Source organism: Nestor notabilis, unplaced genomic scaffold, assembly GCF_000696875.1.
Source record: "Nestor notabilis isolate BGI_N333 unplaced genomic scaffold, ASM69687v1 scaffold8017, whole genome shotgun sequence".
NCBI lineage: Eukaryota > Metazoa > Chordata > Aves > Psittaciformes > Psittacidae > Nestor > Nestor notabilis.
The window spans coordinates 19,059-46,768 of NW_009936918.1; the positions used below are offsets into that span (position 1 = coordinate 19,059).

At 44.6% G+C, this 27,710-nt stretch overlaps 1 protein-coding gene across 1 annotated transcript; it reads right to left on the reverse strand.

The window, feature by feature from the left end:
- Positions 1-731: 731 nt before the first annotated feature.
- On the reverse strand, positions 732-25,923 carry GPR112 (G protein-coupled receptor 112). The gene is made up of 19 exons (XM_010018583.1): positions 25,287-25,923; positions 19,690-19,761; positions 19,184-19,278; positions 18,819-18,871; positions 15,763-15,911; positions 14,942-15,074; positions 14,341-14,459; positions 13,079-13,289; positions 10,566-10,731; positions 10,296-10,445; positions 9,377-9,499; positions 7,536-7,581; positions 6,598-6,701; positions 5,547-5,668; positions 4,419-4,687; positions 3,200-3,293; positions 1,491-1,780; positions 861-962; positions 732-748 (listed from the first exon to the last, which is right to left on the reverse strand). Exons 1-19 carry the CDS (start codon positions 25,921-25,923, stop codon positions 732-734), a joined length of 2,952 nt encoding a protein of 983 aa, XP_010016885.1.
- Positions 25,924-27,710: the final 1,787 nt, after the last annotated feature.

A 27,710-nucleotide genomic window follows, 5' to 3' on the forward strand; every position in this document is an offset into this window, starting at 1 on the left:
TGGCACACTTGTACCAGCAATCCAGTCTTCTATTTCCCCTTTAGGGACCCAATCTAATCTGGATAAGGCCATATTGAAGAAGACAGGAGGTACACACTAAACCAGTTGTTATACCCATTCATAATGTCAACTACTTTTGATAGGCACACAGAGGTACTGAAGTTTCTGTGCAGAATCAGCATTGCTGGGGTAGCCCAGAACAAGCCACAGCATTCGTCATTTCTTGCTGAGCTGGTACATAGCAGAATCTTACAGTATTTTAGGTTGAAAGGGACCTTTGGGGCACCTTTGAGTGCCCAGAGTTGGATCAGGTTGGTCAGGTCACTGTCACCTATTTAACTACTCTCCCTCTGAAATGTTGTGGTTAAGATGAAAACAGGACATGAAATAATGTGTTTCCTTATAAATAATGGCAATTTCCATAGCTGCAATGTGTGTCCTTTGCCTCTTGTCTTCTCACTGAGCACCTCTGAGAAGAGTCTCTTCTCTACAACCACCCCTCAGCCAGACAGCGATTATACCCCCTTTTTCCCAGGCTTAGCAATGCCAGCTCCTGCACATAAAAAGTAGCTACTGCTATGTCCAATATCGTGCATACATCTCTGAATCTCAGCTTTATGAAGACTGGAAAGCCATCAAAATCATAGCTCACATCAGGGAACACTGAATGCAAGACCAAGCTAAAGCCTCTTTTGGTAATCTACATTTTACTTCATGCTGTCACCCCCCCATCACATCACATCAGCAGCTAATGGAAGAGGATAAAGACCTATTAAAGAACAATTATCCAGTGCAATGCAGAAAGGCTGTAGCAGGAGAAGACTTATGCTTGAAGCTAAACAAAGCCCCTCAGTGCTTACCAGAGTAGTTACTCAGCCGATGTCTCCCCCAGCAGAGATGCACTCGGCACTGCTTCACTACTTCTTCCTTCATTAGGCAGTGAAACACAAAGATGAGGAACCCTAAAGAAGTGAGAAGAGAATTCAGAGGGTTTCAGGTGGATTCTCCAACCTGCTGCCCCTTTTCCAAACTTTCTGCATGCCACTCAGTTACTAGGAGGTTATGTATGGGCAGAGATAGGTGGAAGCTGGGCCACAATTACACCAAGTCCTTTGTGCATATCTAAGGGTGATGGGAAGAGCTTTCTGCAGATTTGGTAACAAAATAACCTGCAAGTCACTGTAGGTTCTATCAACCATTTTTGTGCCCAGATAAAAAGGATTGTGCCATCCTGAAACGATGCATTTATTGGGACCCATGTTTCACAGGCACGAGTTTGTGTCTTTAACGGTGTATCTATCCCAGCAACACTATGTAAACACCACTATTATCCCACTGCAATGGAGCTTTCCCATTAAAATAGCTAAACGCTGTAACACAAAAGCCACATAACCTCTTCCCTGTGCTGGAACTGCATGATGATACACATTTATTTCTATTCCATGGCCCTGAACGGTTGTATTTGTGACAGTATTCCAGTCATATATTACCTTGCAAGGTGTTAAAGATGCTGAAGAGATACAAGAAGAATATCCTCACTGCTCCCCAGGCAAAAAAGACAAAGCCCCAAGTTAAGCCCAAAAGGAACATCAGGCTGAAAGCACTTTTGAGGTCGTGGAGAAAACCTTGTTTCCAGAACCTGGATCTCTTGTGTGTCCTTGATTTCACGGAGTGGATTTGAAGGAGAACAGTGATGAACATGGCTGTGTTGATCAAAAATATGAAGAAGATGTAGGCCACAACGGAGATGTAAAACACTGTGTTCTCCTGAATCCAGCAACTGCAAGAAAGGGAGGTATGTGTTCAGTGAGGAGCTCTGTGAGCAGTGAAACTCAGGAAGCCTGGTTCCCAAAATAAATGTCTTGTATGGTTCTCCAAATCCTAGTAAGGAGCATTCCCGAATGGCGATTACTTTCCCTCAATGAGGACATCCATAGAACCTCCACACTTGCCTTTTTTACAGATGTTATAGAAATTCAATAACTTTGAGAGTTTAATATTTCAGCCAAATTCAAATAAACCTGACAATGGTTGCACAACTTAATAATACAATTAGTATATGAACATTAATAATTATTATTATACTAATTTTAATAATTAACTGCATCAGGGACTGTAGCGATAAGACAAGGGGTGATGGGTTTGAACTGAAACAGGGGAAGCTCAGGTTGGATACAAGGCAGAAGCTCTTCCCTGTGAGGGTGCTGAGGCGCTGGCACAGGGTGCCCAGAGGAGCTGTGGCTGCCCCATCCCTGGCAGTGTTCAAGGCCAGGTTGGACACAGGGGCTTGGAGCAACCTGCTCTAGTGGAAGGTGTCCCTGCCCGTGGCAGGGCTTGGAGCTGGGTAAGCTTTAAGCTCCCTCCACCCCAACCCATTCCATGATTCTATACACACAGACACCGTGCCTTAGGAAAACAGTTAAATACCACTTAATTAGGAGTCTAAATAACAGCATAGCACAGAGATGAGCCCTGGTTAGCTTTTCCTCAAGCTTAAATGAGTTTTGCTGCCTTTTTGCTAGAGATGAGTCAAGTTTTCCCTCTGAGGCATCCTGAGTGTGTGTTGCCTCTCAGATGGGATGGAATTCAAATATTCCAGGTAATCCTCACCAACAAGTGATCAGATTGTGCTGAACAGAAAGCAGGCCAAAAAATGGAGCATTCTTTGCTGGAAAAGCTTTCTTTAAAAAGGGGGAAAGAATGCAGCATTTCCCCACTGGAAAAGAGAGGATCTTGAGATGAGTTAAATGAAAGAATTGGAAATGATGAAGAGACAGTGATTATGAATTGGCATTAAAAAAACCCAAAAACAAACAGAAGCAAATGTGCAAATTTGAGAGCAATTATTCTGCTTTTAGGTTTTACCAGAAACCTAGAGCATGGAGGAGCAGATAGAAATGAGACTGAGCTATAGATGAGAACAAGACATATACATCAGACTGAGTTAATGTCATGTAAAGAAAGAGATTTCCTAGAAAGTAAAGATGGAGTTGACTGGCAGAAGCCCTCCCTAGCCTTAAGCCCAGTCCACTGGCGTGAGAGTTACTCCATGTAGTAGCTGTACATCCAGACTGAACCAGAACCACTAAAGGGAGAGGATTAAGATAGGGGAGAAAAGACAAGAGTCAGAGAAGAGTTGTTCTTGTTATTTCTTGTATCTTTAAGATACTCTGTTGACCATCAAAAAGCTCATACTTACAAATTGCTGAATGGATTGCTCTCTGAATGTGATCCATCACCATAGAAGTCTTTATTTATACCGAGCACAATAGAAATGACAAGAGCTGGTATTCCTGGTGTGGAAGGCAAGAGGAAAAGAAATACTTAGATTATAAAGAAATTATGGAGCCTATGGAAAGACATCAGCTAATCTCTGACGAGTAATCACAGCAGACACGTACATCTTTGGATCAAAGTCTACCCCTAAAACTCCTTTTGAGACAAGTGTGATTCAATATGTGGCAGAGCAGGTTTATTCTCCTTATTTATGTAAATTACAAGTGAGTAGGCATAAAAATATCTGTGTTTGCAAAATGTTTGTGAGTGTTCAAACATCTCCAGAAGGGATCCAATCTGGTTCAATGAAGCTGATTATTACAAAAAGCAGTGTCACAAGATAAGCAGACCACAGCATTTTGTGTTAAGATCTGATTGAGACAGACGTTTTCCAGACAGTTTCATCTGTCTTCCCTTCAGCTCACTTCTCATTTTCCACATTTCTTTCAGTCCTGGCTTTTCAGCTGGGAACGGCTGCCACCACCACCACCATCATGGATGTCTGAGAACTATCATGTGCCACTTGAGATCTGGGGATAAGACTGATGACATTCAAAAGCCTCAAACCCCCTTTAAAATGGCATCTAATGGCAACCCAAAAAACACAGACCTGATTCTGCTCTGGGTCAGTGTCTCTGATAACATCAGAGTTGGGTTCTTTTGCTTATATTTCTCCCAGACAAGTCCCTGATGCTCAGTTCTTGCAAGAAAGGTGAATGAATGAAGTCTTCAGGAGAGCTATGAATGAAAGCTAAATCCACCTGCCATGGGGGAATCATGCATAGAATAGCAGGTAAACACACAAGGCCTAGACAAGGAGATCAAAATCACTTCTGAGCATCACCAGTGCAGAGGTGAAGGCTGTGGGCAGCTCATACTTCCTCAGGCACACACACTGACATGAGATGCCATGAGAAATCATTCCTATAAAAGGGCAGGAGGGGTAAGGAAAGCAGCTCTTTATGCCCAATTTCACCTTTCCTTGCATATGACCATGCAAGGAGCAACAGGTACTTTATGCTAATGTTTCCCTGGATAGAAGAAACTTAAGTTGAACCTGCCTGGGGACGAAATCCAGCCTTATGGCCTTATGGCTCAGGGTGTGCAACCTACAGAAGAGGAGAAGAAATGTGCTTACTTACCCCAGCCAGCAATACAGCATTTCAGGATGTACTTTGGGACATAAACATTGAAAACCTTGATGAGAGCCAAGTAAAACTGAAGAGACTCCAGACACATCCATGTGAAAGCTGCAAGGAGGAAATAGTGAAGGAGCACAGCCACGGTGATACAGAGAGCTGGCTGGTTGAACGAGGCCAGCCAGGAATCGGTGAGGAACACCACGTTCAGCATCAGCAGCGCAGCACAAAGGTTGAGCAGGAGTTTTGCAGGGTTGTCTCTCCGCAGCTTTCTAAAAGGAATGGGAAAGTCCACAGGGTTGTCGTTGCATGGCTGGTGCTGGGTGCATTCACTAGTGCAAAGTAGCACAAACGGGTGTTTGTCGTGTTAACAAGTTGTGTTCTTGTGGTATAAGATGAACCACGGAGCTGCTGCGAGGGCTGGAGCAGCTCTCCTCTGGAGCCAGGCTGAGAGAGCTGGGCTGGGGCAGCTGGAGAAGAGAAGGCTCCTGAAGGGGACACCTTAGAGCAGCTCCAGGGCCTCAAGGGGCTCCAGGAAACCTGGACAGGGGCTTTGGACAAGGGATGGAGGGACAGGACAAGGGCAATGGCTTGAACCTGCCAGAGGGGAGATTGAGATGAGGTCTGAGGCCGAAGCTCTTCCCTGTGAGGGTGCTGAGGCGCTGGCACAGGGTGCCCAGAGAAGCTGTGGCTGCCCCATCCCTGGCAGTGTTCAAGGCCAGGTTGGACACAGGGGCTTGGAGCAACCTGCTCTAGTGGAAGGTGTCCCTGCCCGTGACAGGGGTTGGAGCTGGAGGAGCTTTAAGTTCCCTTCCAACACAAACCAGGCTGGGATTCTGGGATTCTATAAGTTGTGTCTACATGAGTGTTTTATATCTGTGGGTAAGTTTCTAAAATGACTGAAAATGAGGAACATCGAAGTTGCTGAGCAGTTCACATCAGTGCTTGTACTGAAACATGAGTATTTGGATCCCTCTTATTTCACCACAGTCACAGGCTAAAATAAAACAACATTTACATCTTCCCTCCTATGCATCACAGCATCCAATGTCACCAAACATTCTGATAGTTGCTGCAAATTCATTACTGCTAAAGGAGTAAAAATGACATAAGAAAGAGGATCAGACTTACTCAAGGGCTAGATATGTCACCAGTGTTATACTCAGAAACAGGGAAGAAGCACCACATCCTGCATAGCTTATCAGAGTTAATATACGATCCTGTGTGGTATCTAGCTCTGTCCGGGCCAAGTCCTATGTAACAAGATAAGAAATCACTGTTGTTTGCCATGACAGATAATGAAAATTGCTTTCCACCTTTTCACAGTGATAAAGCTATTGATTTCCATCCTGCTTACTGCTACTTTGGAGGGCTTCCATTAATACTTTATGTGTTTCCTTATTGTATAGTCCTACAGAATATCCAAAGGAGTAAAAATATGCAGTATTTAAAGTATCCAGCAATAAGCTGTGAAGCTGGAAAAGCTGCACTTCACAGATTCAACCAGGATTCCTGGATCTGGCCAAAGTCATTCCACTGGGAGCTCACTTTGTAGATCTACTTTGTAGATGTGATGCTGACCTTCAGGGGAAGCTGGGCAGGCATCGAAGGCAAAGGGCTGGCCTTACCCCATTGCGATGGATGTATCCTACTGGGATCAGACAACTTCAGCCTACTCAGGTTGCTCTGACCTTGCCTATCCCTTTGCATTTGTTGCAGCCCATTCGCAGGCAGTCATCTCATTTTTTGTCATTCAACTTTTAGAGGCAGTTTTCTCTGTATTGTAGATTAAAAAAGGCATCTCCCGTTTTTCTATTAAGCTTCTCTTTTTGACAGAGCACAGATTCAACTTGCAGAAAGCTGTAACTTCATTAGCTGCCACTGGCAGACAACAAGTTTAACACCGTATTTCCAGTGCAGCAAATAAGACATTAACTGAATTGATGATCACAAAGAAGTCCAGACTACATCTGTAAAATGAATTTGCCTTGAAGCAAGTGACATTTAGAGGACTTTATACCATAACCAATTATTATAACTGGTTCGTTTGTTAATGGTGATTTTGACAAGCTTGCAGATCACTACAGCTTGTATAGCTCCGAATCTCCCATCCCTCCCCAAAACTGGTGATGAATTTGGTTAGTGCCATGGGACTCTTGGAGATGATTCATTCAATACTTACCAGTAGGACTCCAAAATGGGTAAGATGGTTACAAAAACAGATTGTGTAATTCCTATCTGTAGAATTCATTTCACACCCTGACGTATTCCAACCACCCAGTCCATCTGTGTAATAGAGAAAAAGGGAGTTTTAGGCAGAGTTAGTCATGCTCAGTCATTTATAGCTCTGCAGCATGCAGAATGTGTGAATACAAGCTCAAGTTGGTACAGATTGCAGGGTCATTGAGCAGCACACAAGTGAGATTTCACACAGGAACACTTCTGTAGTTGCCTGAGAATCTCAAAACTTGGATGAAAGCCTTTGGTGGAATGCAGAAATATTTGAAGTCATTTCCCTGCCTGCACACAGAGAAGGCAGGAAGGTAAGGAAGAATATGCTGGACTAGATTACGCTGCAGGATGTGGAAACACAGAAGGCAAGGGCAGAGGACTTCTTTAGGCAGTGTAGCATTGAAAAAGCCAGACCTTCCCTGGTAAGTTTATGTCCCTATTTATGTGGCATGTGTGACATGTTCAGAACTAAGCTTCTGATTCTTAAAAATAGATATTCTAACACCAGTAAGTGCAGAGAAAACCTCTCCCACATGTTCTGAGTTAACCCAATACACAGTTCTCTTTCCATCTCTGAAGAGCCATATTCAAGACTTAATCCCAGCAAAGCCCCACTGACTTCCCTGAGGTAACTATGAGAAATCATCTCACATTTCCTTTCATTTCTGCTTATTTTTTTCCTTAGGCTAAGTCTTCTTATGTGGATGCATCCCTGTGCAGTGCTACACGTGTGTCCTAGGAATAACAGTGATTCCTGAGGTAACAACAGAAATCAGTGGCACAGACTCAACAGGACACCCTCAAAGCTGTAAGCTGCAACGTCAAGGAGCCAAAAGCTGTGTGCTGCTGGTGACAGAGCAAGCCTGCAGCTCTGTAAGTAACACTTACTGTTCTTCTGGAAGTCCCAAAAGACACAGTGCACCGCTGCATTACCCTGAAAGCAGAGAAAAAGGAGGTTGTGAGATTTAGTCAGTACACCTATAACCCATCTGTGCTTGCAGATGTGTGTCTATAAACAATGTGTTCTTGCAGATGTGTGTCTCTAAACCACGTGTACTTGCAGATGTGCATCTTTCTTGTAATCAGGGTTTATAACTGAGGCTGTTTGAGTTGATTTCCTCTGTGCTGCTCAACAAGAGAGTCCACTGATATCTGGGATTATTTGCATGGTGGTGCCACAGAGGGTCTGCAGGTCACTGGAGATGCCAGTGGTTCATTGGGAATCAGATGAGTTATAGAATCCCAGACTGGTTTGGATTGGAATTGACCTTACAGCTCATCCAGTTCCAACCCCCTGCCATGGGCAGGGACACCTTCCACTAGAGCAGGTTGCCCAAGGCCAGTCCCAGTTTTCACCTTGCCCTTTACCAAGGGAAATTCCAGGGGTCAGTGATTGTCCCAGATTTAGCACTTTTCCTCTATCTTGTAGCATTGAAGGACAGCAGAAAATCTGACAGGTTGTCCAGCTTAGACCAGTTCCTACGTCTAACCTCACTGGCTTCATGTGCTATCTGAGATGTCATACCAAATTACCAGTGAAACTCACAAGTTATGACTAAGACTACAAGAACAACCTGAGGTTTTACACAGTAAACCCCCACCATTCTCAGCTTCTATTTTAAAATGTCAATGTTCCCTCTCTGAAGCCAGGCAGGGAAGACACCTAAGAGGTGAACTGATTTAAACGGGTATTCAACGCAGTGTTTTCTCTGGGGACATTCTGGTTTATTACTCATGATGCTGCAGCAAACTTTCCCAAGGCAGATTCATTTTCCTTTATTATAGTGTTAATAAAGTTTAATAAAGCACAGAGTTCCCAGGAAGCCACCCTAACAAATAAGCTGATAAGATCCGTGATCTGCAGACTGTCAAATATAATTAGGCAGAGAGCCAAAGATGTAGGTTAGGATGATATTTCATTAAATATTTAATTAGGATAGTTTTAAAAGGTCAAGGAAAAAAGTCTGAGAGGTGCCAGATGGTGGAGTAAAAGTGATAGAAGAGGGGGGGTATCTGGATGAAGTCTCTGGGTACATAGATTATCTGCTAGAACTGAATGGAAAGAGCTTATTGCCATAAAAGCAGCATTTTCAAGCTCTCATTAACTTAAACTTTAATCAAATTCATCTCATGGACTTGTTTAGTCCTGCTCTTAGTTTGCAATATATTCGTGTGGAGGCTGGACCATACAGATTGGTAACGCACAAATGCTAAGGGGGAACTCGGTCACCAAGCTTGACCTGTGCCCACTTAAAAATAATTTCAGGTAGATTTTAGTTTCAACACATCATTTTGAAACAAAAAAAATTAATTTTGAAAATATCTGTGCAATGTTTTGAGGTTTTGTTAAAATTCACCTCTTTTGGTGTTTAAACCAACTCGCTGAATTTGCAGCAACTACAAATGGTTTCTGTCAAACCCAAACCCTGCAATTCTTTAGCAAATAAAGTATTCCTTGAAAAGAAAAATTGTCCAGACCAAAACAAGGAAACACTGAAAACGCCCCTTGCTGCTAAGCATGGATTTAGTAGAGGGGAGACACAAGCTTTACTAATTGCAGAATTAACCACCCAGCTCTGTGTGGGCTTGTCAGCCTTTGGGTTGATGGATCACAGAGAGGTCAGGCAGGAAAATGTTCTAAGCTCATTTGTCCTGTTGCTGGTTTATTGTAAGGCCAAGTGGAATAGGCTCTACTTCAATATGTCTCTGATGAAATGAACACATCCTACCACATTATGGTCTATGTGCTGAAGAGTAATAGTCACAGGCTCCTTGAGGGTCTGAACTGATGCGTTTTCAATGCTGGCACTCACAACGTAAGTATTCAACCTCTCTGTCTTCAAGCTCTCATCCTGCAGTGAGAAAATACACACATGAAAATCCAAGATCTTCCCTGCTTCCATTCTCTTCAGTTGTATTTCTTGGAACACCATGGGATGCCTGATGTAATTTAGCCACTTGCTACTTCATTAGAAGTTGTAATTAGCTGCATATTCAGGGACAGTGTCCACATCAGCTGAAGCAGAACAGAGTTTCAGATGCATTGGCTGGATTGAGAAAGCTATGTAATCATTTCAGTACATCAGAACGTGCAGTTGTACATTATTAAGCTCATTAGACAGCAGACACAACGGGGAATGCTGCTTCTATGTGAAAAGCGTTGCTCAGCACACTGTATGCTCCATCATACCAAAAGAAATATCTCCTTTTAAATCACATTCACCCACTCCCCCCGAGATAAGAGAACAGCAAGTGGTAGAATAGCCCTAAATGCTATTATTTTAATGAAGACATAAATCTTGGAATTATTCTAATGCTGTTTGACATGTACTATGCATGTTCCTTAAGGAAGGGCTCACTAGCAGAGCAAGATTAAGGGATGTTCTTCTCCTACAGAAGTATTAGAACAGCATCAGCTACAGAAAACGAACACCAAGTCTAAGGTCTATAGACACCTCTTAGAGCATCCTTGCTACAGAGAAGGTTTTGCTGCCTGGGAACATTTCCCCGGCACATTTCTTAGTGCTCCATCAATCTGATGTAAATGTGCCCAGAACACATGAAACTATTGGGGTTTTTCTTTAGCACACACGAAGAACAGCAGAACTCATCACTGCCGTGTTAGTGTTTGTTAGGAGTCATAGTTACCACAAAGAGTGAAGTAGTGCCAAAGAAATTAAACTGGATCTTGGAATGCTTGTCTGGGTCAGAGGGCTCGATCCTGAGGAATTTCTTCAGTGATTCTGGCAAAAACACTGAGGCCAAGGCCTCTTTGAAAGGGTTTTCTTGGATGTTGATCTGCAGGAAAGAGAGATGATGCAGTCAGAGCTGCTTTCCTCAGGCCAAATATGTCATGGTACAAAATAGCAGGATTGTCTGGTTGAGTCAGTGGTCCCTGAGGTGATGTTTTGCTCTCACCTTGAGATCCAGGCCTCTGTTGTAGGAGGTAACGCCAAAGGCCAGTCCTCCAAACGTGCTGGGATCTGGACGTGTCACCAGGAAAGCCATGGAAGTGGTTATGACTGACGTATTTCTTTCTGTATAAGTCACCTTATAGCCTAGCTCCTCTGTTGTCTTCAGGATGCTTTACCAAGAGCAAGAAGAAAAAGAAGCAAAAAAAAGATACATCTCTTGAAATGTTCTCCTGGCTTCATTATATGCATCCAGGAGAAGAGAAGCAGCTAAAAACCACCACTCTGATTTATGACCACAAGGAGAAATCACTAGAGCAGGATGGGTCTGTTATGGGGCATTTTGTCCGGCACAGGGTCAGCTGATGGCTGAGTTAGCAACTCAACTTAGTCTGGCAGGTGGATGATACCCTCCTATGGGGACAACACAAGGTGGTTCTGGGAAGACCTGAGTCTAAATTCATACCCAGTCAAATACTACATTTCATCTGGCAGGCAGTAACTTGTAGAAGGTGCTGATTTGATTGTCTGCAGTCATCTAATTGTACCCCCAGGTGAAACATCACAGCCAGAATAATATAGTCTGCAAGAGACCTCCAGAGGTCTGACCTCCAGTTCCCTGCCTGCCCCAGGCAGGGCATACTTTAAACATAGGTCATTTGCTCAGGGTCGTGTCCAGGGAAGCTCTGGATATCACCAAGGATGGAGATTTCACAGGCTTTCTGGGCACTGCTATCAGTGGGCTTTTTCTAAGCGGAGAGAAGAGGCTGGAATCTAAAGGAAGCAGCAAAGTAGGGTTGTTTAATGCTCATGGGTATTAAGAGTCAGAGGCAGCTCCAGGTCTTGTTTGGCCTCCATTAAGGCTATTCAGCAGTGTGCAGGAACAGATAATACCCTATTGAAAACCTGCAAGAGAGCTGCCCCCAACAGACTAAAGGAAAACCTTCCTGTCCTCTGCTCTGGTGTTCTCTTCATGAATCATCAGTCCCAGACACACAAGGAGTCCCATGGGATCCTTTCAGTCACAGCTGCCCTAGAGCTGCAAAGCCTGGAGTTCAACTGCCCCAGAATATCTGGGATGCAAAGTCTCTGCTGAGGCCTGGAAGAAGGAGCATAACAGCTCTTGTGAGGATATCATCATGGTGACACTCATCAGGCATCATCACAGTGGTCGTGCTCTTTGGTGTTTCAAAGTAAGGTCTGATTTATGAAAAAGTGAAAATATCAAAGCTTCTCCTGTCTGCAGGAATTGTGAAGCCACTGTTATGACAATTTGTACCCACCATCTCATACCACTAAGGATCAGGAATCCAGGGCCTATCAGAACATCATTTATGTCCTGAAAACTTTGTATTTCATGGGAGAAATCACAGTAAACATTTCACTTAAACCCCCTCCCAGCCTATTTGAGAAGGCAGAGGTGTTGAGTGCTGGCAGCTATCACAGCCCCCTCTCCACACACTGCAGTAGACTTTGAAGGGAGAGCACAGAGCCGGAAGGATCACGATGCTGCTCACTGCTTTCTCCTTGACAGATTTTCTAAGCCATTTTTGGCTATTCCTCCTTGCAGCCTCCTGAGTTTGCAAAGGCAACGCAGAGGTGTCCAGTGCAAACAACTGGCCTGTTGCCTAGTCTGTGCCTCACCTAGAACTTAAGTGGGAAGTTAACTTTTCTTGCTTTTAATATTTCTTATTAACATGTCTTATTAAAATATTGGTTTACCTTAAGTAAAGCAGAAAATCGCTGATAATCACGGCCTTTAAAATGAGAGATGCTGAGAGACCTTTTTAATACAATGAACACAGCATCCTTATGCTGTTGGTTAGCACTGGTCAGTGCAACATAGAATAATCTCTCCTCTTTGAAGCCTCAGGCTGTGCAGTGAGAAGTGGGTAAGCTGCCTTGCCCAGGTCAGAGATGAGTGAACTCTGTACCTGCATTTGCCTTTGAAAAGGCTGGCAGTAGTTTTCTGAACAGCCATTTCAAACCCCAGTGGTTGAGTTACCTTTAAATAGGTAGTTGAGTCACTTTCAAGATCTCAAAGGAGAGAGATGTTTTCAAAGTTATCTAGCAACTTCAATTTTAGCATGTGTGAGGATCGCATAATGGATGTAGGATCCTAAATGTAGATTTGGAAGCCTAACATTGAATAGCTATGTTTGAAAAAGGAGATAGAGCACTCCAGCCTGGTGTGCTGCTGGCTGAGATGCTGACGTGCCAAGAGACCTCAGTGCTGGGTTGTGAGGATCACCCTGGAGACGAGAGGGCAGCTCAGCAGTCTCCCTGCTCTGCCTCCAGACTGAGATGCCCATCGAGAACAACTCTGCTGGTGACTTCTGCACAGTTGGTGCTGGTAAAAGCACCTTTGACAACACAACAGCCAATTTCTACTGCTAAGAACCACAAACAGGTTTAAGATCCAAGTACGGATATTGCTGACTCTTGTGGTGGTATTTTAATAGACTACTCCATGGTGCCATTGTAGCTTAGGAAGCCACTTCTGGGGGTTATCTTACTTACCTATTGGTCACTTTTCTGATGTTCTCATCTTCTATTTCTTGCAGCAAAATATAGTTTAGTATAGACAATACAGACTCTGCAAGTGTCACGCTCACATCTGCAAGCATTATGATCTCAGAAACTTTATTTGTGATGATTTCTAGTTCTTCCATTTGCAGGGTTGCATTTGGCAAGAGGTATAAAATCTGCTCTGCAACATCTTGTGCATTCTCTGATGAAAAAGAGGAAAGTACAGGTGATGTATGTGGCATAGCTATGTGCCTAGCTATACAGCTCCACGTCTCTACGTTACAGCAAGGAATTGGCCTGCTTCTGCTCTCTTTCCAGATGGATATAATGCTTCTGATCTGTTACAGAATTATGTCCTAAGTCAGTGAGCCCTCAATGTGACAGTGAAGCTGGCAAAAAGTAAAATCTGGATATCTCAGCTTGTATTTCAAAGGAAGAAAACAATGTTCTTTTCATAAGGATTTTGTCACCTCCTTTTGGATTCTGAAGATTAGCTGTAAATAACATTTAGTGTTAGCTTTGGTCACGTTTACAAGCAGTTTGGAGTTCAGAATTATACAAGTTCTTCCTCTCTGCCCAAATGCTACTTAAGTGGGACAGCAGCAAACGCCATTTCTGAATGATATAACTTGAAGAGTTGTATTTGCCATTCACCATCTCATCATCCCTCTGCAATGTTTTTATAGAAGCAGTTTTCCACCCGAGGAGTCAGACAGCCCGTATGCAACTGCACATCTCTTTCAAGGCTCTATTATTTGATGCCACTGCTGAGTAGGTGGATGAGCAATGGTATTGTTTTTGTTCACCATTCAAACAACTTGTACTGTTTGCATAGCTTAGCAAAGATATAATCAGGTGGTTAAAGGTCACCTTTGAGCTTACAGGACTTACAGCACAAACTTTTCACTTCCATACACTAATCAGTGCTTCTTTGTACAACATAATCAACTACTTCAATGCAGCAACAGAGCATAGGCAGGTAAAACCTGTCATGTTATTCAGCAGTTATTCACTTACTTCTAAAGCTGATTTCAAATCTCTGATTTGAGACAAGTCTTCAAAGTGATTGCTAGAGAATTTTGAAGCACCTGCAAAGTTCATCTACATTAAAACCACTTCAAGATGCTCAGGTGAGCAGGATGCACATACAACAACCTTATCACTTTGGTTTTTCAATGTCCAACATAAGCATTATCTGAGTATAACTCTTTTTACTCTGATTCACTGTATCACTGGAGTATCCATTGCCTTACCTTCTGTTACCGTGATATCTTGAAGGTCTAAGATATTATTTGGGAGTTCTTCCAGTAATCTACATTCAGTCAAATCTGGTTTCTTCCAAAAAGCTTGCTGAAGTTCAATATTAATTCCACTGAAAAAGGAAAACAGGGTACATTGTTACAAGAAAAAACCATGTAATAATGGATGTTCCTCATATTTCCCATTCAAGTACATTCAATGTCATTACTTAGCCCCATTTTAAAACTGACTTGCAAGTCACATCTGACTTAGCACTCATTTAGCAGAGCAGGAGCAGAGCCCTAATGCCAGAGCAATTTGAAATGCATCTGGAGGTGCTGGAAGGCAGAGCTGTGAATGGGTGGCACAAAACGCTACCATGCATCTGTTTCCCCTCCCTACTCAAGCAGAAAGTCAAGTGCTGCTTGTGCTTGCTGCAGGGGATGAAATGATGCAGGGCTCCCTTCTCCCACAGCCTGCGCTGGAGCATCGCTGCACACTTCGCATCTTCCTTGGTGCCATGGCACATTACCATCTGCTTTCCCACCACTCAAAGCTTGGCTCTCCCTCCTGTTTCCCATGCAGGAACCCAAATGAGATGAGTTTGTCACTCACCAGCTCCTCTGAGCAGACTGCTGAGGGTTTTTCCTGCAGCTCACCTCCGCTTTGGTCGCTGGCTTTGTTAGCGGCCAGGAATAATTCCCCTTGTAGGTTGTGTGGGAAAAGCTTTCTGGACAATCCATGAGTGCTGAGGAAGAAACATGGAAAATCCCTTTAAAAAGCTAGAATAACCCCAAAGCAGACACCATCCCCTGACACGCTGTTCTCTGGCCTCCATTCCTGGCGGAATGAGCTGTAATTTGCAGACTGGAAAGAAGCATTTGACAAGTTTACTGGCTGCAAGAAAACATTTTGCTGAGGTATTTCATCTATTCTTCTACAACCTTCTTCTCTTTAACAAGGTCAGTTCTCAGGTAAAGTGTTATTTTCCCAGCATCACAAACCATATTTAATGACAGAATATCCCACAGGCTTCTCTATTCCATCTGAATGTGCTTTCACACTGCCCTTCATTATCCATCAGTGTTCTTCCTCCAGGCTTGTACTTTTATTGTCTGCAGCTGATCTTTTGTAAGTCTTTGGTATAAAATGTGGGTTTGAAGTTCAGGTACAGTCTTACAGCTCTTCTCTCTGCTTTGCTTCTGTGTTTTAAGGAGCAATAGAGATTGTAACCAAACCAACAAAGAGACTAGGACTGGAGAACTTGGAAAGGGACTTTTTATAAGAGCAAGTAGTGATAGGACAAGAGGGAACAGCTTTGAAGTAGATACAGGTTAGATATATGGAAGAAGTTCTTTACTGTGAGGGTGGTGAGTGTCTCTTAGAATTACAAAGCATGTGGTTTCCAATGAGCTTTTAATGAAGTATTATATTACCTATTGGCTTGACAGCCACATCTTCAGGTGTCACGTATAAGGATAATAGTCCCTCTTCATAAGTGTCATTCAACAGTTGTTTGATCTTGAGAATCAGCACTTCTTGTGTTTCAAGTGATGTGGCCTTTATAATGGCCTTACAGATGTAGCTACAAATATGATACACAAACAAGGCTACCATATTAGTAACATCTCACAATTAGAAGTGGCTACAAAATTAAGGAGTACCCCAGAAAATTATATTGCACTGGATACTTTCTGTATGTATTTTGTTCACCATAAGTGCAGACCAATGGCAAACGTCACCAAATGCCACTTCTTATGCACACTAGGACCTTACCACTGGAGATGCTTTCTAAAGTATGAGTTACTGGGAAGGCAGGTACATGAACCTTTTTATAGCTTTGTGGTAAGTACCACAAGAGGTTTTCTGTTCATTTTATCTTGGCACAGGAACATCTCTGTCACAAGTAAGCATTTTTCAACCATGTTTTAAAGTTTGGAGTGAACTAGCCATAAAATGATGAGGTGCTTGAGTAACTCTGTGTCCAGACAGAGATGACAGACACCAAGGTCCCTGGAAAACTGAGATTTAACTGCTTTCAGCATCTTCTTTGGATTCCAGCTTTCTCTCCTCAAAACAGCCATCTTCTGGGTAACTATGTTTGCTGACTTCAGGAGGTTTGGAAAAACTGTGTCTCTCTTTGAGTGGCTTCAGGCACAGCAGAAAGATGCAAAGAGACATCTCTCAGTTGTAGATGGATCATTTCAATGGACCTCTAATTTAACTGAGGGCTAACAAGTGAGATCTCCTTAGGACTGGGATGTTCCAAGTGTTCCCAACTCACTCCTGTCTCTACACAGCTGTTCCCCACTAAGCACAGCCTTTGTAAGCCATTTGCAACCACTTAAATGTAATGGGAACCCAGCTCCCCCTTCTTTTCTGGCCTGTGGTCAGCAGGCAATAGGATTTCCTGCAGGAGAGGTGCAGGGTTCATCCTGGCAGCTCTCTTGGGCATTGGCCACTCATAGCTCTGGCCCTAGTGAAGGATCTGAAGCCAACTTTTACAGTGCAGTGCAAACCTCCCAGCTCTTGCCATGGAAGAGCCTTCCAAGATATGGTGTTTGAGAGAGAAACCTTGGATGCTCAAATACCTTTCCCCAAGCCAAGTGTTAACTGTGGTTCTGACTCCACTTCTGCTTTATACAACTAAAGGTTCCACAGTTACTCTGAAACTAAAACAACTGAGGAGGGATATAGTTCCTCCTCACCCTAAAAATGAAATCAATATGAGTTATGGAAACCCAGTTCATGACCATGGGTCTTACCTTTGTGACATCTGCTTGAGCTTCACCTTCAGTTCACAGAGAAAGACACAAGTTAGAAGCTGGTTAGAATCAACTGATGCAAGTTGGATTTCAAGGCAGGCAAGCAGCAGAAACTCAGTGTTCTCATCAAAATAGAGCCTATTGCTTTAAATGCTATTGGGGCCTGACTCTGAGTAGCCTTTGCTCCATAGTACTTCTAGAGGTACATCAGGATAAAAGGGAACATCATAGTGCATCAATGCTGCCTCATGCAGAGAGCAGAACTTGTCAGTATTTACTGGGACACAGTGGCTTTCCAGCCCAGCTCTTTAAATGGGGTACGTCTACCATCAGCATTTAAACCATACGACTACTATATCCTCCCTGAAGAGATAAGAAAAAGTAAGTTTTTAACTCAAAAATAGCAAATGACTTACAGGAGCCCTGTTACAGACACTGCTTTGTGGATAATTACCCCTGTAAGCAAAAAAGAATAGAAGAATTATTTCAGAGTAAGCACATAACGTGCCCCATTCTGCTATCACCTGAAGACATTATCTCATGACCACAATGAGCCAGACCTTGCAGCTGAGAAGTCATCTTGAACCTAGCGTAGGTGTAGCTGCATAAATCCCCAAGGCCAAGTGCTGTACCAGATGTGCACCCTGACAGAAAATGCTTCTTCCAGAATGGGATCCCCCCTTATCTCATGATGTTCTGAATTGGATTCACCCCATGTAGACAGCTGTGTTGTCAGTTGTAAAGCAAACAGTAACTGGAAATCAGAGACTGGAAATAAGAAGTCAAAATATGCCTGAAATAACACCCCATGTCTGTGCAAGTGATACTTTCATGAATTGCTAAATGTCCCTCTCAGCTGCTCAGTTTGGATGTGAATCATAGAAACCTTGAATGGTTTGTGTTGAAGGGACCTTAAAGCTCCTCCAGCTCCAACCCCTGCCACGGGCAGGGACACCTTCCACTAGAGCAGGTTGCTCCAAGCCCCTGTGTCCAACCTGCCCTTGAACACTGCCAGGGATGGGGCAGCCACAGCTCCTCTGGGCACCCTGTGCCAGCGCCTCAGCACCCTCACAGGGAAGAGCTTCTGCCCTTTATCTAACCTTAACTTCCCCTGTTTCAGTTTGAACCCATCACCCCTTGTCCTATCGCTACAGCCCCTGATGAATGTCCCATCTCCAGCATCCCTGTAGTCCCCTTTAGACCCTGGAAGCTGCTCTGAGGTCTCCACCCAGCTTCTCTTCTCCAGGCTGAACAGCCCCAGTTTTCTTAGCCTGTCTTCATATGGAATAAAGCTGGATTGGACTAAAAGCTGTGACATAGAGGCGTCTTGGGCAACAACCCGTTGTTTCTGAGCAGAGTTTGGGAACTATAATAGCCTTTCATTAGACACTGCCATGCAAGAGCCAGTGTGTACCTGCTTACACAAACTAGACCCTCACTCTGAGGATGGATGTGACCTCTTCACACTCACATGCAGTCACTGAGACAGGGCTTCAGCAGCCCTAGCAGCAGCTACATGCCTTGCATTAGGCAGGATATATATTTTGAGATGAATGAGGCCAGTGAGCAAAATGTGGGTGTTCTACATGATTATACAGCTCTGAGGGGCTGGTTTCCACCCTTGTCACAGGACTGGTCAGCTTTGAAATGGCCACGGGGAACCCGGCTGCAATTTCACTCAAAGGACAGAGGGTGGAGGTGACACCTCTATACAGCCAGAGACTCACCTGACTTTAAAGTTTGCCACAACAAATTCTTCTCCAGTAAATATGATACTAAACTGGAAAGAAAACAGTGACATTCTTGTTAACTTGATTTATTGACACTTTCTCTATTTGAATTACCATCAAAATTCTAAATCCCAATGAAAACAGCTACAAATTTTGGCAAAATGTCAGCACTTTTGCCTTCCTTCAGAATTCCATTTTATCCTGCTAAAAGAGTGCTGGATAACATGATTCTGAAACACCACAACAGTGCGACATGGATACTCATTTCCCTGTTGTGCCATCAGTTTACATGCTGTACCAGCTGTCCTCATCATCTGATACTTGCTAGGGAGACATGAGAATGAGAAAAGAAACCTACTCACCCAGTTTTCCAGGAGCTTCCTTGCATCGTAGTAATCAGGAGCTCGCTCAGTTTTGTAGAAGAGGGAAAAGTTCATATCAACATTAAAGAAGCTGACTGTAGGAAGAGAATGTAAGTGAGATGCATCCTGTACAAGGTGTCTGCACCCCTCCATTGAACCATTCCCATGCTCCCTGAGGCTCTTTGGGAAATCCCAGCCTCCAAGTGTCCAAGTCTAAATCACTGCTGCATTCTAGAAACGTTCTTAAAGAGCCTAAGGGCCCAAACACACCGTCAAGTTATCACAGCTTAGCAAACAAGTTGTGGTTCATACTTGTGGGTGCACTGGGCTGGCTTTTACTGCCTGCAAGGAATGCTTAGGAAGAGATAGGGGGATCTGCTGCCAGACAGTACCTTGCTAAACAGCAATGGCTTAAACATGTGACTGAGTCTTAACTTGTCACATCTGTGGTGTCAGTGCCAGTGGTGACCATGTCAGCATTTAAAAGGGGCTCATTTAGCACTTACGTGGAATGGTACCATTGGTACTACTGGTCGGAGGCAACGGGGGCAGCGTTGTGGAAGATGCTTCACTTGAGCCTGCTGAAAAGGACATTAAAAGGCCTAAGAATCCACAGTGGCAAAGGTGTAAGGAAGAACAGAGCCCAATTAGAGAAAGGCACGAGTCAATCAGCAAACTTGTCATCGTAACAAAGAGCTGCTGTTGTTCCACAGGCCTCTGTGGGGTGAAAGCAATGGGGGGAAATACACCTACACATACACCTACACATGGAGTTTTCTATCAGAGGCAACTACACCATAACAAGGGAGAAAACAGGATTGGCAGAGTTCAGATCACAAGGAAGACCCGAGCTCACGCGCCATTATCTTTCTTCATTGCTTGTGTTGAAGAGCTGCTATCTCTCTGTTCCCTTCTTGCTTGAGTGACCTGAGCCAGTCTTCAGAAAAGGAGCTTGTCAAACACTGAGTGCTAACAGTTAACATGCAGTAATGCAATGTGAGATGAACAGCGATATTCATGGTCTCTGGTTTAATGATAACCTGGCCTAAGGGTTCCCATTATAAACACCAGCCATCCTGCCTGTTGTGTTCAAAGGGCAGAATTCCAAGAACTCATTTGTGGCTAATTTTCCTTGAAGTGAATCATCTTGTCAAACCAGATAGGACTTTTGCATTTCACATGCAATCTGGCACCTCACCAGACAGACAGGGACAAAACAGGTCATGTTTTTCACAGGTACTACAGCAAATGGCAGTGAATCGAATCACCAGCTAACATTACAAGCCTTGGTGTTGAAAGAACAGCAGGATCACAACATTTTGCTCTAGAGGTACCATTTTCTTCCTATGCTGGTAATCTGTGGCTTTTTCTTCCCTCAAATGACTGTCAGAAACTTGACATTCTAGGTCTGACTAAGAGAAATAAACTTAACACGTGAATACAAAGCCAGATGTCTATGAATAAGGAGTGTGGTTGGAAATCAGTAGGATAAGGCTGTCCTTCAGAAAACATTGTTTTCTCCACGAGAGTTCAAGGGAAGGAGAATCACCACGCTTAAAATGTAACAGACCATTCAAATCAATGACAATCCATTTGAAAGGGTCAGACAAGCTCTGACCCACTCAAATCAATGGCAATACATCCATGGACATAACAGATACAGGGGCTGTCAACAACTTGAAGCCTCCTGGTTTTATCCTAAATAGCTTCAAATTCTCTTGTGAAGCTGAAAGGAGAGCTGAAGGCAGAAGCTCCTCCTGAGCAGTACACAAGCTTCTGCTTCCTACACAAACAAGCAGTTTTACCCTTCACATTGAGCCACAGGCCCTGCACCCAGCACAAAGTCAAACCAGAGCAAGAGGGCAACAAAGCTATTGAAGTCCAGCTCTGAGCTGTCTCTTGCAGACAAAGCTCAGGCTCTTCAGTCTTCAGCTCAGCCTTCAGCCTCCCAGTGTTCCTCAGTGGTGCCAGTGTGTGGTTTAGTGTCATCTCAGGATCCGGGAAGCAGCAGCTTCAGCCACCCCCCAAACATCCTCAGCAGAGGCAGCGCACTCAGAGCTGGTGGAGAGCTGAGCTGGGAGCAGCTCTGCTCCTGGAGGCAGTGGGATGGGGAGCAAGAAGGATGTTCCAAGGATCAGGCTGCCCTGCAACCTGCTTCTGCAGGGTGGTGCTCTGTGTAGCACAGTCCCTGCTGCTCCCAGAGTGTTGAGAGAGCTATAAAACCAGCCCCTGCTGCTTGAGGAAGGTGAGATTTTCATTTGGACACCTCTTTACTCAGGCCTTTTGCTCCTGAGATAGTACTCAACTGTTGGGGAAAAAAAGGGCTGATTTACTCTGCTTTACTCTTCCACTAAAACACTGGCAAGTCCCAGGAGCCATCTGCCACATTGCCATTTCAAAGCCGTTGCCTGCAGTAGGTCAGAAACATGACCTGACTAATGGGTATTTGCTGGTTCTTTATTTGGAAAAGATCCACAGGGTTAAGTCATTTTGCTGCAAAACAGTCCTAAATACTCAATACACAGACCTCCTACCAACAGCCACTAACACTCTTTGACACACATGGATATGCAGAGAACAAGAAGCCAGAAGTATCTACTTAACTACAAGCAAAACCCTAGAGGCAAAGGAAAACAACTCCTCTAAGGAAAACAGAAGGACCTGAAACTACAGGGATGTGGTTTTCCTCCAAGCCCTCCCCATCCTCACAAGACATACTACTGTGAGAATACAAAGAGCAAAACCTGGAGTACCTGATGCTCAGATATTCCAGCATCCCCAGTGACTCTAATCCCACCGTTCAGACTTGGAGTGGAAACCTGTGTGCCTTCCTGTGCTGTGGAGCTGCAGGAATGGGTTCTGTGAGCTCCAGTGTAATGCTACAAATAATTAGTCCCTGGTTTCAAGCTGATAGAAAATGAGTGTCTTGTTATTGGCTTTATTTAAGAGCTGCTGTCATAGAGGGAGTGTGATGAGAACACAGGAAGCCCACATGCCCTATCACTGGAATAAAGCCCTTCTTCTTTCCTTATAGAAACACAGACATGATATTAGGCTAGGATTTCTCAAGCAATAAACGAAACTCTTTGCACACCCAGGGTTAAACTTGTTCTTCTGGCTGTGTCAGTGCTGCAGATCCTCTCCAGGTAAGAGGAATCTGCACGGAGCTGGGTGATTACAGGCTCCACCTTGTTCCCTGTTATCAGTGTAATGCTTCAAAACCCATGGCCTCAGGGGTGATGTCTGGTATCACCCAGGATGAAGCAGAAGAATCTGCTAAGGAAAAGATAGAATAAAATAGAGAAATGCCCAAAACCAAAGCCCAAACTCATTCTAAAGGGGAATGTACCCCACTGAGTGCTGTGGTCCTCTCCTGACAAACAAAGCGCAACCACAACTGGGCAGATTCTAATTCCTTTCTTTCTTTTTCTCATTGTCACCTGAAGAAACCCCCCAAATCTCTGTTTATTCCCACATATCAAAGCTCATTCCCAGCAGGCAGGGGTGGGACCAGCCTACCTGCACTCTGTAACTTCATTTGCTTCCATTAACACACATGTAATTCCATTCAGGAAACAAGGGCTAAGGCGTGATGACAGATGAGGTCTGAAGCTCCAGAAATACTGTGCCACTGACATTTCTTAAGCCCTACTCATGGCTTTTGATTTGGTAACTTAATAAATGGTTTCTTTGTAAATATAGAAATATGTATGTTTCCCACTGAAGAGCAGCAAAAATTAGGCCAGCCAATAAAAGAGCTGTAATAATAAATAGATTTCTCCATCATAATCACTCATTTCAGGTATTTTAGATTCATCCCTTGCCCAGATTACTTCAAATTAAGAAGAAAATCAGAAGTCAGTGTGTGGGTGAGGTAGGGGGAGGAAGAGCTGAAGACTGTGAGTCAGTGAGAGGAGGAGAACACAAACTTCACTTTTAGCAAGGGCCCAGCTGAGCTGGAAAAGTAAAGGATCAAGAACTCTGGGGGGAAGAAAGCAAAAGCAGGACAATAACTTTACTCCTGCTCTCAAGCAAAGCCAGTGCAATCACTGTGATAACTCTATCACTTTTAAAAGTCAACACAGATCCTTAAGGCTGCTTCCTGCTACCTTCAGGTGAGAAGTTTCCCTCACTTTGCCTCAGTGAGCCCTGGCTTTCCAAACCAAAGCAGGATTCCCAGCTTCCCAGCACAACTGCCTGCACTGTCAAGGTGAACCAAGCAACGCGCAGCTCTGTAGACACCAATAAGCACCAGAAGCAAACCTCAAAGCTGGTGATAACCATTATAGGGCATCACTAACAAGCAATAACATGACATGAGCATTGAAATGGCACTTCCCCGGGACATTTACTTCATAGCAACACTTTGGCACAACTATTTCTTACATGCATGCTCCAGATGTTCCATGTAAACTCAGGAGGTGTGACCCCATATGGACAATCCCTATGAATTACAGCCAAGTGCAGCTTCCCCTATCTGACAGACAGGACATAAAACTCAGTCTGTATTTACACCACTCACTGTTATCCCTACCTCATGTATCATCAGTGTGCAACAGTCAGCTTATGAATTTCAGTTAATTAAAATAAGGAGTAGATTTCTAGTGGAAGCAAAGGTCTTGCCAAGATCTGACACACGGCAGATTCCCAAACACGATTAATTTTATCTCTGTAACCAGGACTTCATTCTTAGTTATTGCTTCTGGGAAAACATCCGACTCCAGTAACCTCCTCCCTGCATGGAACACACTGTGGATCCAGCAGCTCATGGCACTGTAAGCAGGGTAACCTCTGAGCGTGCTGCTGTAGTTCCCCACTTGTGAGACACGCTGTGTTTCTCCTTGCTGGCAAACAGGGCCAACATTTTCCAGGCTGAATGTCCAGTTCAGGCTGCACTGGAGAATCCTAACAGGAGGCAGTCGCCTGGTTTGTGGGGATTGCTTTAGAGGGGAAAAGTGCTTTGAAAATGCTTTGACCTTAGGAAGCCTCTCTCTCATGTGCTTTGTCTCACTCGAAGGTTGCTCAAATTCATCCAGGTTACTGGGTTTGAAAAATCAAAGTCCAGGAACACTGAGCAGAGGCTTTGATTTCAGGTGCTAAACTGTTCTTCAGCAAACATGACTAAGCCTCTCACAGCTCCTTGCCAAGACAAGCACAGACCTTTCCCACAGAGAGAATGGCCTGAGGGCAAAGGTGTTAATTGGAAAAGGGAAACTGAGCCTTCCTCCTCCCTCCTCATCAGATCATATCCTGCCTGAAGTCAGGGACACAGTGGGGAAGTAGCTCCTACAATAGGCAGTGCAGGAAGAGGACTGCCTGGGAAAAGGCAATGGGGCAGGAAGCTGAGATAAGCTGAGATGAGCAGGTTGTCAGTTACAGCAACTGTCATTAGTGCCTGTGTTCTTTGGTGCAGAGCAAGGGAGTGTGCAATGAGGGAGTAGGGGGACATCTGTCCCAGCACAGGATTCAGCAGCAGTCAGGGGTTTCCTGATGCTCTTCTCATTGCCTTGGGCCCTGGTTCCGTGAAACCTGGAGCAGGAGATGGGAAAGTGCAGTGGGAACTGTGGTGAAGTGAAGGGGTGCTGCACTTGATGAAGACATGCTGTCTGACGGAACAGACCTGGAATTCCCAACCTGGACACCAAAAATGAGCAATTACTTCATGCTGTGCCTCCAATCTCCCTGAGAAGCCATCAGCTTACAGGCAATTAACAAAGATGCATTCACTGTTATTGTGGAACACTAAATATCATGCTATGTCAATAGTTTTACATAGATTAGTCAGTCTATCAGTCAATTCATCAATCTCAGTGCTCTGTTTTCATACTTTGCTGTTTAAACACCATGTTGTACATACAGACATAGGGATTGAATGATGAGATAACCCAAAACAGTGTTCCCTCATCCACAACCTCTGTATCTGCTTGAAGAAGAGGCTGTGTGGGGTGGGCAGGCGATGCTGTAAGCATGGCTTCAACTCTGCCCACCCCAGGTCTCAATCACAGCAGCAGTGACTCGGAGGCTGTTAGTTGTTCTTAGCAGTGGAGGGTTCCCTACTCTCTCTATGTGATCCCCAGCAACACAAAACACTGCAGCCACTCACCACAGCGTAGGCGATGGTCCACAACGGGCGGGATGCTACTGAAGTTCCAATACTCCTCCTTCCAGCTGACAGTGTTGCCCATGGCACAGCCCAGCAGCTCCTCCTGACCCAGCACACGGTCCCACGTTTGGAAGTAGTACAAGCTGCCAATGAAGCTGTTGCTCACCCGCACAATGAAGCCGTCCTTTCTTTTGTGCAGATGACCCAGCACCAGGCTCCCGTTGGGTTTCAAGCACCCAGCACTGCCAATGGTTTCAGTATGCACGAGCTCACTGTTGCAGTAGACCTCCAGCAGTTGTTTCCTGGTGTCCCACGAGCAGCACACGCTGTACCACACAAAAAGGGCCAGTTCAATGTCAATGTCTCGTCTGGTGCCAAAGAGATAGAGTCTTAACTGCTTGTTTTCTCCAGAGAGTCCAAGCTCTAAGTCATTGATGTCAGTGGAGGAGTTGCTGGCGTCGTAGGAGAACGCTGCCCAAGAGCTGACGTTGGCAGTCCGCTTTAGGTCAATGCACGCTGTGAACTGGCACAGCTGAGGGATGCTGAAGTTGACCAGAGACACAAACTTGTCATTCCTTCCCAGTAAATCCAGTCTTTCTCCATGCAGGTAATGTCCTTCTGCAAGCAGACGAGGCATTAGGAAAGAGGGTAAAGAAGGGAAATGTCACTTCCAAAGGAGAAGCTGCAGCCTGACCTCATGCGGGTACTTCCCTGAGTTATGAGCAAAAAAAGTTAAAGTTTCTTCTATTTCTAGTTTCTGGTGCCTTGGAAATTTAATTCTGAGCCCACCCACACCACCAGGAAAGAGGAGTTTAATTCTGCAAAGGAACAGCTGAAGTGCTCAAGATGTGCTAAATAGGAATCCAGACAGAATTCATGTCCAGGCTCCATATGGTCCAATATTAGTATGGGTGTCAAGGGTGAAGTCCTGGGTTCAGCACACTCTGGATAAAGAGCTGGTTGCAGGTTTGGTTCCCAGGTGAGGTTTTAGGTCAAGGTTCCCGCTAAAAACCAGCCATATGGACTGTTCTTTTCTCAGGCTGCAGAGAATTTGTTTGGGCATCTTTTTTCTTCGTAACTTTAAATAGTCTCATTATATCTTTACATCCTACTCCAAAGGCTTTGCTGACAGAGGCGACTTCGCTGAGTAATGCTAACCACAGACTGACATGAACAGTGAGTAACTTGCCCACAAGTGGCCCCTGCTCTGACTGCGGAGTAGTAGCTGCAATGGGTCTAATTCAGCCAACCTCAGTCCCTGAGCAGTTTGGCAGGGGCTCCAGCAAGCTGTGGAGGGTCTTTCACTCCATGTTAAGAGTCTGTTGTGTATCTGGACAGGAGGCAGCACAGTGCAATGCTAAGACATGTATCTCCACTCTGACTCCTGGACGTGCCATGGTCTCCTACTCAGTGAGTCACAGAATGGCTTAGGTTGAACAGGACCTTAAAATCATCCAGTTCCACCCCCCTGCCATGAGCAGGGACACCTCACACTAGACCATGTCTCCAAAGGCTCTGTATACCCTGGCCTTGAACACTGCCAGGGATGGCGCCGCCACAACTTCTCGGGGCACCCTGTGCCAGCGCCTCAGCACCCTCACAGGGAAGAGCTTCTTCCTTAGATCTAACCTGAACTTCCCCTGTTTCAGTTTGAACCCATCACCCCTTGTCCTATCACTGCAGTCCCTGATGAAGAGTCCCTCTGTCAGTCACCACCAGCCACAGCAAAGTCCCTTTCCCAGGCAGGAGTCTCTGTGCACACACGCACAAAGCAGGACCAGTCCACAGACAACACACTGAGGCAGCAGCCCAGGACACCAAAGGCAGGATCCAACCTTTCCTCCAGCTCCATTTACCACCACAGATCGTTTCTGCAGTGAGTGAGGTGGCCCCACACACACCATCACAGCAGTCATTAATCAGACTTACATCCTAAGCCAGGCCCCTCCTATTCAGCTGATCTGCATCTTGTATCATTACACTCACATGTGCTTCACTAAATCAGGATATGTTTCTCCTAGATAAGAACTGCCATTAGGTTGAGTCTTTTATAAGCATTTTATGGGCTTTTTTTACTGTGTGTTCCTCAAATGAAAGCAAACCTGCCTGCCAGCCATGCACATCAGGTGTGCTAACCCCCAGTCTCACCTAGCCAATAAATCTCCACTTCTATTAAGGGTTATACACCTCCTGGACTGCAAAAGTAGCTGACACTTCCCCCCATCTGCTTCACACGCTTCAAACTGGAGGCAAGAGGAAATGATCTGTTCACAGAGTCTAATTCTCTGTAGGTGACCAGAAGTGGTGCTTTGCTGTCCTGGTGTAACCCTGCGCACTCAAAGCGTGAAGAGGACATTTCTATTGCACATAAACTCCGCTACTGTTTATGTCTGTCTCAGCTCTAAAATCAGCTCCACTGCTGTG

What these genes read in the sequence shown, in the direction of transcription:
- GPR112 (XM_010018583.1), bottom strand. Translation starts at nt 25,923, where the DNA reads ATGCCTCGTCTGCTTGCAGAAGGACATTACCTGCATGGAGAAAGACTG. An exon ending in AGATATCACGGTAACAGAAG is followed by an intron (nt 13,290 to 14,340) that starts GTAAGGCAATGG and finishes CTTTTTCATCAG; the next exon opens with AGAATGCACAAGATGTTGCA. An exon ending in GTGACATATCTAGCCCTTGA is followed by an intron (nt 4,688 to 5,546) that starts GTAAGTCTGATC and finishes CATTCCTTTTAG; the next exon opens with AAAGCTGCGGAGAGACAACC.